Source organism: Pectinophora gossypiella, chromosome 4 (genome assembly GCF_024362695.1).
Source record: "Pectinophora gossypiella chromosome 4, ilPecGoss1.1, whole genome shotgun sequence".
Taxonomy (NCBI): domain Eukaryota; kingdom Metazoa; phylum Arthropoda; class Insecta; order Lepidoptera; family Gelechiidae; genus Pectinophora; species Pectinophora gossypiella.
The window spans coordinates 6,756,666-6,772,662 of record NC_065407.1 but is presented as its reverse complement, the minus strand read 5'-3'; the positions used below and the strand labels follow the sequence as shown (position 1 = coordinate 6,772,662).

Here is a 15,997-nt window from a genome sequence, read left to right as displayed (position 1 = left end):
TAAGATAAGGTACCTGATGGCAGTGATTGAAGACGAGATTGCTCGATTAGTGGGGCAGGCCTACTTTATAACTTTGGATCTGGCATCTGGATACTACCAGGTGCCTATTGCAGAAGAATCGAAACCCTTAACTTCCTTTATCACCCCAGACGACCAATATGAATTTAATCGTATGCCGTTTGGGTTGGCTAACGAACCAGCTGTATTTCAAAGGCTGATGAATGAGGTATTGGTTTCCGCTAGGTTCTCAGAAGCTACTGCTTACATCGATGACGTATTAACTTACGAAAAGGATGTAGAAGAGTGTTTGGATAGGTAAGAAAGGGCTTTACAGTTGATAGAAAAGGCAAGCCTAACTCTGAATTTGGCAAAATGTAATTTCTTACAGCAGAATTATTAACTATTTGGGTTATGATATTAGCGCTGCTGGGGTGCGGCCGGCTGACAAAAAGACACAGTCAGTGTTTGATGTTCCTCGTCCCACCAGTCCACATTCCGTCCGCCAATTTCTGGGACTAGTAGGATATTTTCGTAAAATTTATAAGGAGTTACGCGTCTTTATCACATCCGTTGAATAAGTTGCTCAAGAAGGATGTGGAATGGTGTTGGACTGAGGAACAAGAAGCCGCATTTGTTGATCTCAAGAGTAGTCTGATAGATAGGCCAATCTTAGCCATTTACGACCCGACCGCCGAAACACAGTTGCACACTGACGCCAGTGAAGTGGGCGCCAGTGGAATATTGATGCAGCGACGTAATGGAAACGACACCTACCATCCCGTAGCGTACTATAGTCGCCAGACATCTCCAGAAGAGAAAAGGTTTATAAACTTGAGACTCTTGCTATAGGTAGTAAGTTCGCTCAAAAGTTTCGGGTTTATCTTCTGGGTCAGAATTTCAAAATCATGACCGATTGTAGTGCGTTGCGCTCCATGCTTTCCAAACGCGATTTGGTTAGACGTATTGCCCGCTGGTGGCTGTTTTTGCTTTTTGAATATCGTGCTGGCACGAAAATGTCGCACGTGGACCTTCTATTTCGGAACCCAATTGAGGATCTTAGTTCAATGGAAATTGACGCTGGTCTTTACCCGACGGTTATGTCAATCAATGAGGGGGACAGGTTGTAGATTCTTCAGTTAGGTGATAGTGAACTGGGTCGCATTCGGGAATTTCTTACCTTTGATATTGATGCAGATGGGTTAAAGTACATAACAGAAAACTAATTCAAATGAGGGCCTATTCCACGTAAACGAAAGTCGAGGTGCCTTTTCACACCCTGTACATCAATCACCTTGGACCTTTTTGTGCGATCAAAGAGAGGAAAACTCTTACCTATTGGTAGTCGTAGATGCCTTTACGAAATTTAAATTTATCAGGCCAGTCAGAAATACCAAAAACAGTTACAACAACTCGAGAATTAGAAGATATTTTCTATACGTTCAGAAACCCAGATCGAATTATTAGCGACCGCGGTACTTTCTTCACATCGTACGTGTTCAAACGTTTTGCTCGGATAAAGGTATTAGACACGTGTTGAACGCAGTTGCAAGTCCTAGGTCCAATGGACAAGTAGAGCAGTGTAATCGCACGATGTTAGGGTCGTTAACTGCGCAAAATCTTAATTTTGACAAGAACGTCTGGGATGACAAGATAGGTAGAGCCCAATGGGGCATGAACAACACCCGTCGGAAGACAACGGGACGGACTGAGGTAATGTTTGGACTTCAGATGGATGCGGAAATTAATCCTATGTTGAACGAAATAGTATGCGAAACGCAAAATTATACTTTATTGTCAGTTCGGGAATCCCTTAAAGATGTAAAAATTGACGATTCAAAGTGTAACAATGTTACCTACTGAATAAACATATTTTTGAGTTTGAATTTGTTGGGATTGATGACTACTTCATTTAACAAATCGAATGTCACCCTGGATTCACGTTAATGATGATAAAGAAAGTAGTGATGAAGATGACTGATTGTGTCATTATTATATACAATCAAAAGAAAGTAAGTAGAGGTACTGTTTGTTGGATGAAACTGTAAGATGTGTATTTAGTAATAGCTTGAGAAGGAGGGCTCATAGCTATTTAGTTAAGGTGACTTTCAATTTTGTGAGGAGGGTTCACAATCATTTTAATTATCGTATATAAGAAGGAAGGGTTTGTATACGATAGTTACAAGTGTGAGAAAGAAGGTTCACACTCAATTGCTTTGCAATGGTTCGTGAGAAAGAAGGGTTTGCGAACTATTGCCAACTTGAATAGCTTTATAATATTATGATTATTTTAATTATCGTATATAAGAAGGAAGGGTTTGTATACGATAGTTACAAGTGTGAGAAAGAAGGTTCACACTCAATTGCTTTGCAATAGTTCGTGAGAAAGAAAGGTTTGCGAACTGTTGCCAACTTGAATAGCTTTGTAATATTATGATTATTTTAATTATCGTATATAAGAAGGAAAGGTTTGTATACGATAGTTACAAGTGTGAGAAAGAAGGTTCACACTCAATTGCTTTGCAATAGTTCGTGAGAAGGAAGGGTTTGCGAACTATTGACAACTTGAGTAGCTTTATATTATGATTATTTTAATTATCGTATATAAGAAGAAAGGTTTGTATACGATAATTACAAGTGTGAGAAAGAAGGTTCACACTCAATTGCTTTGCAATGGTTCGTGAGAAGGAAGGGTTTGCGAACTATTGACAACTTGAATAGCTTTATATTATGATTAGAAAGAAGAGCTGATGTTTCACCCCGTAAATGTGATTATATGTCGTTGTACTTTTAGATTTTAAGTGAAGCTTTGTAACTGTTCTCGATGAGTGTGGAATCACTTGGCCCGCCGAATGTTAGGTTTGAACATTAGACGTTTTGTCTACGTGCATGAGGACATGCACGACGTCAGGATGGTCGAATGTTAGGTTTTCTGTAATTTTGTGCGAATTTGTGTTGCCTTCATATGGCAACACTAGGAGAAAGGGTATAAAAAGGCGTGTTTGTCTTTCATTGGGGCTTTTTGATTCGAGCACGCATCGAAGGCAGACGTACCATTTTGAACACGTGTACACTTGTGTTTGAGCACGCGTGCGTTTTGGAAATTTAGAGTAAGTAACCAATATACTTATTATTTATTATTTCAATGGTTGTTTTATTTATAGAGCATGTACCTGAGGCAGCTTTATGTATATCCAGGTATCCGTATGTTAGTTAATGATCATGTTACCGTGGTCTTACTACACAATTTAATTGTAATTCCCTTTATAAATTCCCCTCTGTTACTTGTAAGTAAAGATTTAAAATTACTATTAGCACAATGCGAGAGTGGCGACTTTACGCGCTTTTCGCATCCAGACCTGGGGGGTTAAAATGGCCACATCGAAGCTATTCATCTATGAAAGCAATATTGCTATTTGACATTTGTTTGCATTGCTCATTTACTTTTATATGCGCAAATGTCAAATTGCAATTTATATTGCTTTCTCCTATTGCATAATCGGTCTCTCTATTATTATAGACGTAGTTTTTGAAAAGAAAAAAAAAGAAAAAACATAGGAGATAAGCATACAAACAAACAGGTAAAGTAAATTCAATAATTAGTATTTTATACTTTATTTAAAAACACATTTTTTGTGTCGGGGGTTTTATCATTTATCATGTTTTTTTTTTTCTTTTTTATAGCTAACTGGATTCTTTGTAATGTTCAAGGTTGTAAACACGCGTTCGCATAGAAATCCCCTACGGCAAGGAACTCTGGGAAATTGGCATAGTAGGTATTAACCATCATCATGCGTGTGACTGTAAATATTAATTACAATTTTTGCAAATCTAAATCGATATTTCTATTTTCTGTTTTTCATATTTTATTTTTGTTGTCTTTGATTACTTGTGGGTCTGTCCACCCTATTTGGGATTCTGGGCGTGAGTTTATGAATCTAAAAATAGATAAAATAAATGCCTTTAAAGTATATTTATACTATACAACTTCCTACGTCCGGCTTTACTTCCTCATAATATCAATGCCGCACGCGCTTCGTGGATGTACGCGAATTTATTTTTAACTGACCTGTTTAATGAACTCTACATAAACAAACATAAAACACAAAGTAACGGGTTCTTACCGCGTTTAAAATAGGGATATGGGACTCCACCACACCAATCTCATCAGTCATCCCGTGATCATGGCACTTGCAACAGTGTCGAAATATCGGGAGTCTCATATCCCTATTTTAAACGCGGTAAGAACCCGTTATTATGTGTTTTAATTATTATAATAACCGCGTAAACTTAAAACAATAGTGACCGTAATTTTGTATTATATATGTAAATAATCTGTTATATAATTATAGTTGTGATATTGTACGACGACGTGGAATAAAAATAGGCATATTAAAACGTTTGGTATCTCCGTTATTTGTAATAAAAGTTGTAAAAAATGTTTTTTTAAGTATTACATTCATATTAACATCATAACCCAGCTTTGTATCAAAAGTTGCAAGTGATCTACAGATTATTTATGGTTCTGCCCATCCCGTTAGAGATTACGGTCGTGAGTTCATATAATATAACCTATATAAAAAAAAACATAATACATACTTTATTGCACAAACAGGAAAAACAAACTACAAAACTAAAGAGAAATAGAATGAGTACAATAGGCGGCCTTATTGCTAAGTAGCAATCTCTTCCAGGTGACCTATACATTCCCCTCCTCATATACCTAATATGTATATACATCTGTATTGTTTTAACTGGATAATTGCAGTAGCGATAAAAAGTATTTTGAAATAACAGTAATATTTTCATATTGGTATAAAACGGGTTAATTGATTTAGTCTTGACGTAATAGGATTACGGGTATTAATTAGTTTTACAATTTCCCGTGAATATTGATGAATGACGGAAAAACAATACGGATTATAGTGTACCTTTGTACGAGCTGTTAATTAATCTTGGGCCAGTAATAAACTATTGGAGGTACTGAATATTTTATTTAATGTTAGCTTTATTTACTAAATAGGTGACGTTGGTGTTTCACCATTTAATTTTATTTTAAGTTATACCTGTCATTCTCTTATCCACCGAAAAGGAAAGGGACGGGTAATCGACAAGCATAAAATTTATGGAACACACGTCAATTTTAAGCACAAATCTAAAACAACCGTCTATAAATTTTACATTGGCCAATAACCCGATAGAATTAAGTTGACAGTACACGTGAAACGGGTTGCATATCAGCTAGATGCCTATTTAATTCGCCCGGGTTATTCATCCATTTTAAAATTTACAGTTGTCAATCTCTCGTCCCTTTTTTTTCGGTGGATAAGAAAATGACGGATATAACTTAAAATACAATTAGGAGGTGTCTGCAGGAATCGGGGTCATTGTCTAATTTCTACAATAAATATGTACCTACACAAAACAATGTCACGTGGGACTTAAACAGGCTTGGCTGGCGAGGAATGGCAGTATATACCTCTGCCTACCCCTTCCGGAATACAGGCGTAATGCTAAGTGTTAAGGATAAAACAATGTTTACGGAAAAAGTTGATAAACAGACACACAAAACTCATATCAGTAATTCCTACAAGGCAGAATCATTGAGAATGTATCGCGGCAAGTCTTTCTTGAAAAAGAAAATATTATAATAGCTCGTAACGCCTAGAAAAATATGGCTGGAAAAGAGCCTAATCCAAAACTCTTTGCCCCAACTGACATCCATCAAAAACCTTGAAAGAAATATTCGTCAAATCTGCAATAAATTGTCAAATCCTTCAAATCAATACACTAAAAAGCCAAGTTAAACTCTTCGAAAAAAACGGAGCTATGTCATGAAAACGCTGATCGTGTTAACGATCTTCGTACTAGCGGACTGCAAGAATCAGGGCAGCCGTTATGGGTTCTTCCGTTCCATGGAGAGGGAGTCTTCAGATGGAGATACCAGGAGAGTTTTCGGGGGAGAAGCAGCTGACCTAAGCGCGTATCCCGCGGCGGCGGCGCTGTTAGACCGCTATTGGACGACTAGATGCTCTGGCGCCGTCATCGCGTCCCACTGGGCACTGACCGCGGCGCATTGTGTCACTTCTAGAGTCGCCTACATCAAGTATAATACACGACATCCCACGTCCACTGACGGGGACCACTCGCCTGTCCTGTACTTGTATAGACACCCCAAGTAAGTTTAAGTTTTTAGATACCTATGTACTAGTATTATCAGTCTATAATAATAATATGTAGTATATCTGAATATCGTCGCCTTATAGTAATAAAAATAAGAGTTTAAAAACTGAAACTCGACTACGGAAAAATCACGCTATAAAAAGTATGAAACAAGAAAATAGGTAAGTATATTTCTCTGAAATTCTTCCGAATAGTGATGTTAAGAAAATTACCATGGTCGTATGCCAATTTTTTCTAAGAGTTTGCTTAGTACAGCATTCAACCATGGCTATCTACTAAACATCAGTATTTGAAAGATATATCTAGATACCTACATAGAGATATAGAGAGAAATATACCTATTTTCTTGTTTCATACTTTTTAGAGCGTGATTTTTCCGTAGTCGGATTTTAGGTAAGTAGGTAAAATTTGTGACTTTAAATTTTTTATTGGAATTGAAATTAATTAAAATTAATCCAGGTTTTGCTGAAGAATGTAATTTTTCGCTATAAAGCGACGACCAATAATACATATTGTAATTTACGTCCCTGTATGACCAGTTCACTGGTCCATCACAATTACTGACTCAAATCAGTAGAGCCTTCGATCAGCAATATTTTTCCATCATTAACGATAAGAAAGCCAGTTTTATGATTTATATTTTTATATAAATGAGGCAACCAAAAGACACTTAGCCGTTAGGCAGGACGTTTAACCTGTTATGGCCTAGCAACATGAATGTGAGCCAATTTCTTCATCGATACGACAGATGAAGTATGTCTTCTGCTCACTGTGTTATATAACAAACACAACTCACGCCCATCATCTCTATAAGGGTAGTTAGAGCCCCAAATTACTAGAAGACAACATGCATACATACTTGGTATTGAGTCCAACATATATACATAAACTCAAGTCTATTCCCCATCGGGGTAAGCAGAGACTATGGAATTACATTTGCTTCATCAATCGTCCAAGATCCGTGATAACCCGCCATATGTGAAGAACGCTTGACTTGCATCACAGTTCGGGTTCCCAAATGCGTGGGCAGTAAACCATTAAATTCGCTTAGAGATTGAATTCTTATTTGGATCATAGATAATTATTATCACGTAGGTCTAGGATTTGAGCCCGGTTAATGGCAATAGGATCGCCCCCTATTGCAAAGGACTTAATCATATCTGGCGAGGAGGGAATGTACCTACCCCTTCTCTGCCTACGCCTTCGGAGATACAAGATACTAGGTTATGTTGACTTAGTCCTAAGACGGGTATGAAATTGGGGCTACGATATGTTGCGAATAATCTAAAACCCCAATAATATAGATCAGGTAGTCCCACTCAGTTGAATGCTGCTCAACCGGTTACGGTAAAATCCACATATAAATTCGCAGCTGCTAGAATTGACCGGTTTCCTAAACAGTCGCGTGTCACAAGCTGACACAGTATAAAACATGCACACTTATGTCCGCATTGTGCACGGGAGAAGTAAAAAAATGAACTTCAGTTTAAGTACTTATCGTGTGGATTGTGAGATGGCCGGAATACCAGCCTTATCAACCCTGGTATCAGGGTTATTATTGAGCCGCCAAAGACCCCTGACATGAATCATGTAACGACTACATACTTACATCAGTAAGTAGTAACTGGGACCAACAGCTTAACATGCCTTCCAAAGCACGGATAATCTTACTTTTCGGACAATCAGGTGATCAATCTGTAATGTCCTAACCAAACTAGGGATCATAAAGTGATTTTTTGTGATATGTCCCCACCAGGATTCGAACTCCGAACTCCTGGCCTCCGGATCGTGAGCCCAACGCTCAATCACTGGACCACGGATGCCGTTATTTTTAGTACTTAAACTTATAACTCACGGGTTTGAGCCTAAAGAAGTGGACGGAATCACAAGTCATTTTCTTCTCGCGTATGGGTCTTGAGATCAATAATCAATTTCATCAACCCTGATTCATGTAACGGTCATTTATTGAGCCGCCAAAGCTCCTTGACTCTCATGAGGTCGTAGTTTCGAATCCCAGCACGGGCCTAAACCAATGATTTTAGAATTTGTTTTTTAATGAATGTTTGGATTATAAATGATTATCACGTTCTCAGCGGTGAAGGAAAACATCGTCAGGAAACCCACATTCTTGGGAAATGCGTTTCCGAGGTATGTGACCTAACCTGTATTAGACTGGTTTTCTTTTCGCGGACAGGAAGGTCAGACAGGCAGTCGCTTCTGTAAAAAACTGGACCTTTCAAATCTTATGTTTAGATAAGCGAACCTCGTGAGAAAATGGATAACGCTAAGGAGATGATGAGAGGACGCCATATCAACGATACACAGCGTAAAATTTAAAAGTTGTTTTTTAGCTACAAAGTGGTGCAAGAAGACGAGGGTCGTGGTATGGACGTAACTCTGCTTCATCACGACCTGGGTCTACTCAGGTCTCGTGACCCAATGATCCTGCGCACCCCCATAGAACCCATCTCGTCCCTACGGAAGTTCAACCCATCGCAACTTGATAAACAAGAAGTAATGGTACGTAGGTATTTTCTAAGTTTCTTAATTATGAAATTCTGATTATGGCTAAGGAGAAAAAACGACTCAAATATAATTCTTAATACAAGAGCGGGCAAAGCACAAGCGATCAGAAGACAACTTCCAGCCACGTTTGATATCGAGTCATAAAATGCAGATAACGAGCATAATTATGTTCGTCAAATGCAAAACATAGAATGTTCCATGCTGACTTAGGGCACTCCACCAGGTGTCACCTGCATTTTTGTTGGTGACACGACGAGCTAATCATATGGTCAGCACGTCGCCAGCATAGTCGCATTATAACTTTTTGCATCCAGGTAATGGGCTTCGGTCGTACGGAGACAGTACTCAGGTCTTCTGGTGAGGAATTATTTGCGGTAAAGCTGCAATTAACCTTCTGTGAGCGTGGAGCATGGTTCCACTGTGTATGCGGGATGTCCAGTGCCAGCAAAACTGAACGAGGCGTCTGCTCCGGGGATTCGGGAGGCCCGGTTGTGTATCGTGGTATACAGGTATAATCATCATCTTTTAACATAGAGACGGCCCCCGTGGTCCAGTGGTTTGAGCGTTGGGCACACGATCCGGAGGTTCCGGGTTCTAATCCCGATGAGGACATATCACAAAAATCACTTTGTGATCCCTAGTTTGGTTAGGACATTAAAGGCTGATCACCTGATTGTCCGAAAGTAAGATGATCCGTGCGTCGGTAGGCACGTTAAGCCGTTGGTCCCGGTTACCACTTACTGATGTAGCTAACTTAGTAATCGTTATATGAGCCATGTCAGGGGTCTTTGGCGGCTCAATAGTAACCCTGACACCAGGGTTGATGGGTTTGGTAATCCACCTCACAACCCACACGATAGAAGAAGAACATTGACTCCCCCCCACCCCCCCAAATCTCACCAGATATCTTTAGATGTCGTTTCTCATGTCAAGTACTCCCCGGCTTCAGCATTCAGAAATACAGAAGACGGCAGAGAATTCCACTTCCTCCTCAATATCATTGAAATCAGTATAATTGTATCCTTATTTGTTTAGTTTCTGCTACCAGTAACCTTTTTCTCTTCGTCCATACAAGGATAATGTCCTGTAACCTTTATAATGAAATATTCTTCAATATAGATAGGAGTGACATCCATGGGGCCGTTGGAATGTGCAACATCTCGGTCCACGCCAGCTGAAGGAGCTACCAGCGTGTTCACCACTCTCTTCAACTACGTGGACCTTATCAACGCGACCATGACTGACACTGAGAATACCCTTAAGAAACGTGCTATGATGTCTGGAACCGTAACCTCCATGGTCAGGTTGCAACTGTCAATGATCTTTATGGTCATTCTAGTCCTTCTCGTGTAAATCGTCTTTGCGTCTTTGTAAATTATTTACGTTGTGAGGTTTGCTTGTTTTGTTTTTAATATGTATTTTTATTCATTTCTGTGACTGTCGATTTGTTTAGTAGTTTTGGAAATTTAAAGCTGATTTTGAAAAATTATATTTATGATTGGATTATATTTTTTATTTGTAGTTCTAATCACCGTACCTTTATTTGATAAAATTATTATTTTCAAATGTCAACGCAACTGCAATTCTAAACCAACGTGGTACATATTTTATTAAGCAAAATTAGCAGCATAATCAAAACGATTGTCGTTCAACGAGGAAACAAAATGTTGACAAAGCTATTTTTCATGTTTGTGACCTACTTGTTATTGTAATACTTACAATGATTACGATTCTTCCTTTGTCTTAGAAGAATCTAAATCATAATCTATCTCTACGTTCATAAATAAAATATTATATTGCTCTTCATATTGCGCTACATTAGCTGAAAACCACACTATCGGAACACAACACAACACAAGACTTTAAAACGTAATGATAAAATTACTTACTCTTCAACGCCCATCGTTTATTCATCAGCAATCCATCCAGGAATCTGTATCCTTGCTCCCGGCACGCCTCGTGGTCTACTCTAGCCACGGCATTGGTCAGAGACAGGAGATCACTTGCAAGCACCACTGATGATGCGTAGTCTGGGGACTCCTCCACTGCCCCGACTACAGAATTTTCCCGCTTCCCCGCACTATCCTCGTACGTATAACTCGAAGGGGTGACTTGAGACAAAACACTAGTGTCAACCGTCCCATTCTCCTTCACATAATCTATCAACTTTGTCACCAATTTCTCATCAAGATCTAAGTAATGAGCGGTTCGATTTAAAAGGGCTATGTCTCGCCTGTCTAAGGTCTTGTTGGACTCGAGGAAGGAAGTGAGCCGTTTGATGACTCGTTTGTCGATGTGCGTGTTGTTGAGTAGTTCGGACTTGATGTCCGCGGCGGCTGCGCAGGCGCACGCGACCGTGAGGAGCGCGCCGATCGAGATCATGGCGACGTGCGCGCGAGACGCTTATACAAACAGACTGAAGCCTTAGTTTGTCCGTAGGCTAGGCTGCCCCGACCCGGTCCGTTACGTAGGTATCGTTCATAAGGCTGTGTGCTGAACTAGCCTTTGTCTTTGTTAAGTTTAATAGCAAAAAGTTTTTATACTAGTTATGGACAAAATTATTAGCTATGATTTCGTAAGTTTAATATAATCGTGCTGTGTTTTAATTAACTACTTATGAGCACAGTAAAAACATACTTTAACGACTTTTAAATGCCTTTTTTTAAATTGAACCTCTATATTCCTATATACTTTATTGAGCCAACGAAACAAGTAATAAATATTGCTATTTGAATTGTCTCATATTACAACAAATAAGTATCTGAAACAATTTTGATGTACTTAAATATCTCAGGTTATTTACTCCGATTATTAAAAGCGAATATTAGAGTAATTAATGTTGAAGAATTTATATTAAAATCATCAATAAAGCTTTTAAAGGTAATAAAAATACATTTTAGTACCAACCTTACAGTATTAATTGGCGTTATATAGAGTTATTTGTATAGGTCTTAAAATTACTTGAGACGTAACCAAAGTTATTATATTCTTGATTGTGGCCTACGAATAAATAATTGTGGCGGTAGGTCAGGAATAGTAAAGAAAAATGTAGAATGTTCCATGCTGAGTTAGGGCTATCTCACCAAGTGTCAACTGCATTTTTGTTAGTGGGGTGATTGTGGTGGTTTCACCATAATGCTCCATCATAGTGGCGGCCTCGGTGGTCCAGTCGTTGAGTGTTGGGCTTACGATCCGGAGGTCCCGGGTTCCCATTGCGGTGGGGACATATCACAAAAATCACTTTGTGATCCCTAGTTTAGTTAGGACATTACAGGCTGATCACCTGATTGTCCGAAAGTAAGCTGATCCGTGCTTTAGAAGGCACGTTAAGCCGTTGGTCCCGGTTACTACTTACTGATGTAAGTTAGTAGTCGTTATTTGAGTCATGTCAGGGGCCATTGGCGGCTCAATAGTAACCCTGACACTAAGGTTGATGGGGTTGGGAAACTATCTCACAACCCACACGATAGAAGAAGACCATAGTGTCCTAGTGACATAAGGTCCTTAGAATTACAAAAACAGCTCACACCTATCGGGATAGGCAGCGCCACTGATAGCTTGTAGCAAAGACACCTGGCATACACCGATTCTTTTGTCCCTGAAAATTCAAATCAATCTGCACTTAGTGTTGAGGTCCTAAGATAGATTTATGATGAATCCTATGGAGACATGTTGCCAGTCTATCGGCGATATTGATAGTCCATTAGCAAAGTTCATTGGACAGGAGATAATCCTTTGGTCAACTGTGTGAATGCGACCTAAATGCCTTTGTGTAAATTTGTTCCGCAGAATCTTCCAAATCAAGTTTTTATTACTTGTAAGTACAGGAAATCGTATAGAGTTCATCTATTAACATTTGCCATTTTAAATATTTGCATTATTGAATGTATTTTCGGAGGTGTGTGACTTAACCTGTTTTAGGCTGGTTTTCCCTTCGCGGGTTGGAAGGTCAGACAGGCAGTCGTTTCTGTAAAAAACCGGGCCTGTCAAATCTTCAGGTTAGGTAAGCGAACCCTGTGCAAAACGAGATATTGCTAGGGAGATACATTATTGAATGTAAGCCGTCTACATTATCAAAGATTTGAAAATGAGGAAAATGGTAGTGGTAGTGTCTTAAAATTTGGCGTATTTTGTTTCAGCCTGACTTATTGTACGTTTGCATATAAGGTGCGATACATCCCACTGTGATCCGATGTTGTCATTTATCAGCCCTTGCGTAATAACTGCCAATGAAGTTACGCAGGCAGCCATAACAGTCAAAACAAAGCCAATAAATATTAACTTTGAATGAGGAACGGCATTTGTGATCCAGTGGTTTAGCGTTGGTTTCGCGATTCGGGGGTCCAGTATTCGAATCCTAACAACTTCGTTCCTAATTTGATTAGGAGCAAGCTAATTACCCGATTCTCCGGAAGTAAGGTTATCCATTCTTCAGAGGGTAAGTTAAGCAGTCCGTCCCGGCTGTTATTAACACTACTACTACTAGTATTATTACTATTACTACACTATTACTACTATGATTACTATTACTATTATTTACTTAAGTATGTTACATAGGCCATGAATGGCTCAATAGTAACCCTGACATCAGAGTTGATGATATCGGTCATTGACCTCACAACATACACGAGAGAAGAAGAACAATGGAAGATCATTAGAGAACAGTTCATCGTCATCAGCCCATTAACGTCCTCACTGCTGGGGCACGGGCCTTCTCTATGGATGGATAGGGAGATCGGGCCTTAAACCACCACGCGGGCCCATTGCGGATTGATGGTTATTAACGACTGCTAATGCAGCCGGGACCAACGGCTTAACGTGCCTTCCGAAACACGGAGGAGGGCGAGATGATTTTTTTTTGTGGTCACCCATCCTATGACCGAAAGTTGGCTTACTTCAACAATCGCAGACCGAGCGCGTTAACGGCTGCGCCACCGAGCTCCTCAGAGAACAGAGAACTGAGAGAACAGTTACTACAATCTTATCTCTTATTAGTTACTACTTACTACAAACCTTAGAATTGGAACCAAAGTGGATATGTCCTTAGAAAAGGTTCAGTACAATCTACTCTGATCCGGCGTGCGTGTATGAAACGATTAATGAATATGGATGAAGCAAGAGAAGTGCGTCAGGATCGAAGCAAATGGAATTCCATAGTATCTGCTTACCCCGATGGGAAATAGGCGTGAGTTTATGTATCTTTGTATATTCTACAAAACGGTACCTAGCCGTTTTGGTTAAAGTTCCATCGTCTAAATCGTGTAGGAGTTAGATATAATTTCTGGTTATGGTTCCGTTCACTTGTCCGCACCATATAGTATTTAACCTTGTCAACCATTTCCTATCGACCACCAAACTACGCATACTTTTATAGACTAATAATACTATTATGGATTTGATTTAAATACGTAAGTTTTACTTTCGATTTCGAAACGATACCGGCTAGCCTTGAGCCGTGCAATTAATATGCAGGGCTTAGGGTCAACGTTCTTCTTTATTGCTTTATACGAAATACCTCAGCCTTGAAATCCGGTTGTAAAACTATGAATAAAGAAGATGGCAAATTAGATAAACAGTCTATATACAGCCCACTACTGGGCACGGTCCCCTCTTAGATCTTTCTGAGAGATCGGATTCCTAGGATAACCAGAGCGCTGTGCTGTTCTTATACCCAAACCAGAGTCAATATAGAGTTTTTCCTAAATTACCCTTTAGAATAGACATGAACTGTAGTAACTAGTTACTGCCTCACGGCTAGTAATTATAATATCCAATAAGTTAGACATGCTGTTATCCTAGTTTACTTCTCATCACATCACTAATTTAAGAGCCACGCTCTTGTTGGTATAACATTCTCCATGCTACTTTTTAGGGAAAAAATAGGGCAGTTGTTTCTCTCTTGCCTCCAGCCAGTTCACTTCTACGAAGTGAAAATTAAATCGAAAAATCTGACTCGGACGGGACTTGAAACCACAGCTCTTGTCAAGCCCAGACGAGCGTGTTAACCATTGATCCATAATATCGCCATTAAGCCGACGCCGCCGGCGCTATCTGAAATATTGAGTACTAATATTTCTCAGACCGATCGAGTAAGTCTACAGTTACAACTTATCGCAAGGACGACACCTTAACATAACATAAACATGAACAGCCTACGTATATACGACCTACTGCTGGGCACAATCCTTCCCTCAATCAACCGGAGGCTGTATAGATGATATATTAGCTTATTTTAAAAACCTAAACCTAAAGACGGGTAAGAGCTATAAAAACAGAAATCCTTTACACCTGCACAGGGCTAATTTTCCCTTGACGGGTTGGAAGGTCAGTCAGGCAGTTGCTCCTGTAAAAAACCTGTCAAATCTTCAGGTTAGCTAAATAGACCCCGTGACAACGGGGGATGATGATGTTGGAGATATCACACAACCGCTTAGTTATTTTTGAACAAAGCATCACACCTGTATCTCCGAAGGGGTAGACAAAGGTGTTATAGTGCAGCCACTTTTCGCCAGCTATGTTTAGGTCCCATGTAACAGGAGGCGATGCTACTGTCAATTTTTATGGCTAAATTTTCTTTTATGAATGAAAAGCTTCTACGAGTAGGTACCAAGCCAGAAATATGTTTCTTTTTACTTCTAGCTGAAATACGAACTTGAGCTATACTTGACCTTCATTATAAGTTTGAAGTGTGTTCAGGAGTTTTAGAAAACTTGGACAGTATAAAGCGAGAGACGGTAGTAACAAACCTGTCCTTATTGTAAGTAGACGTTATTTTCGTCTGGTTTGTTCTTCAAAAAACTTCGAGACACATACAAGGATCATGAGAGATTTATTGATAGTTTTAAAAATATTTCGGTTAAAAATAAACTCAACATCGCGGCACAAAAATGAATATTGTTATAAATTATACATAATTGATGTGGAAAAAAACTAGTTTGTACCTAGCGGTAGGTGAATGAACAGCTTATAATAGCTCATAGCCTTTGTTCAAAATTGTAGGCTTTAGTTGACCTTTAGTCGTGAATTAAGCAGTTTATGATTATGATACGGTGAACAGTCTAGACTAGCTAGTTCCTTCTAGAAACAATTTGAAAAAAATTGTTATATTGATTCAAGAACTTATTCACTGCTGTTGTTTATTTGCTTTTGTTTTGTACGTTTTTATCTGTGTTTTTTTCTTTATAAGAGTCGTTTTTAAAAGAAGCCGTCGTAATAAAAAAAACTTTATAATTCACGCACCTATAAATATCATTAGGTATCATTATCCAAAGGCATATGCATAAAATATATA

The 15,997-nt window shown here is 39.1% G+C and overlaps 2 protein-coding genes across 8 annotated transcripts in view; one reads left to right on the top strand and one right to left on the bottom strand.

The window, feature by feature from the left end:
- LOC126366223 (nose resistant to fluoxetine protein 6-like) overlaps positions 1-11,114 on the bottom strand; it is a 52,646-nt gene extending 41,532 nt beyond the window's left edge. The window contains exon 1 of the mRNA XM_050009262.1: positions 10,596-11,114. Coding sequence (XP_049865219.1) covers positions 10,596-11,088 — 493 coding nt within the window. The 5' untranslated portion in view covers positions 11,089-11,114. The remainder of the gene's footprint in view (positions 1-10,595) is intronic.
- On the top strand, positions 4,175-10,209 carry LOC126366315 (chymotrypsin-1-like). 7 transcript variants are annotated; one of them, XM_050009418.1, is made up of 5 exons: positions 4,175-4,238; positions 5,447-6,175; positions 8,532-8,700; positions 9,021-9,215; positions 9,826-10,209. In XM_050009418.1, exons 2-5 carry the CDS (start codon positions 5,832-5,834, stop codon positions 10,057-10,059), a joined length of 942 nt encoding a protein of 313 aa, XP_049865375.1. In that variant the 5' UTR covers positions 4,175-4,238; positions 5,447-5,831; the 3' UTR covers positions 10,060-10,209. The 7 variants fall into 7 exon arrangements, with proteins under 7 accessions (XP_049865375.1, XP_049865379.1, XP_049865377.1 ...); XM_050009422.1 differs by having other exon boundaries at positions 4,176-4,238; positions 5,738-6,175; XM_050009420.1 differs by having other exon boundaries at positions 4,177-4,238; positions 5,592-6,175.
- Positions 11,115-15,997: the final 4,883 nt, after the last annotated feature.

What these genes read in the sequence shown, in the direction of transcription:
- LOC126366315 (XM_050009418.1), top strand. Translation starts at nt 5,832, where the DNA reads ATGAAAACGCTGATCGTGTTAACGATCTTCGTACTAGCGGACTGCAAG. An exon ending in TTGATAAACAAGAAGTAATG is followed by an intron (nt 8,701 to 9,020) that starts GTACGTAGGTAT and finishes TTTTGCATCCAG; the next exon opens with GTAATGGGCTTCGGTCGTAC. An exon ending in TTGTGTATCGTGGTATACAG is followed by an intron (nt 9,216 to 9,825) that starts GTATAATCATCA and finishes TCTTCAATATAG; the next exon opens with ATAGGAGTGACATCCATGGG.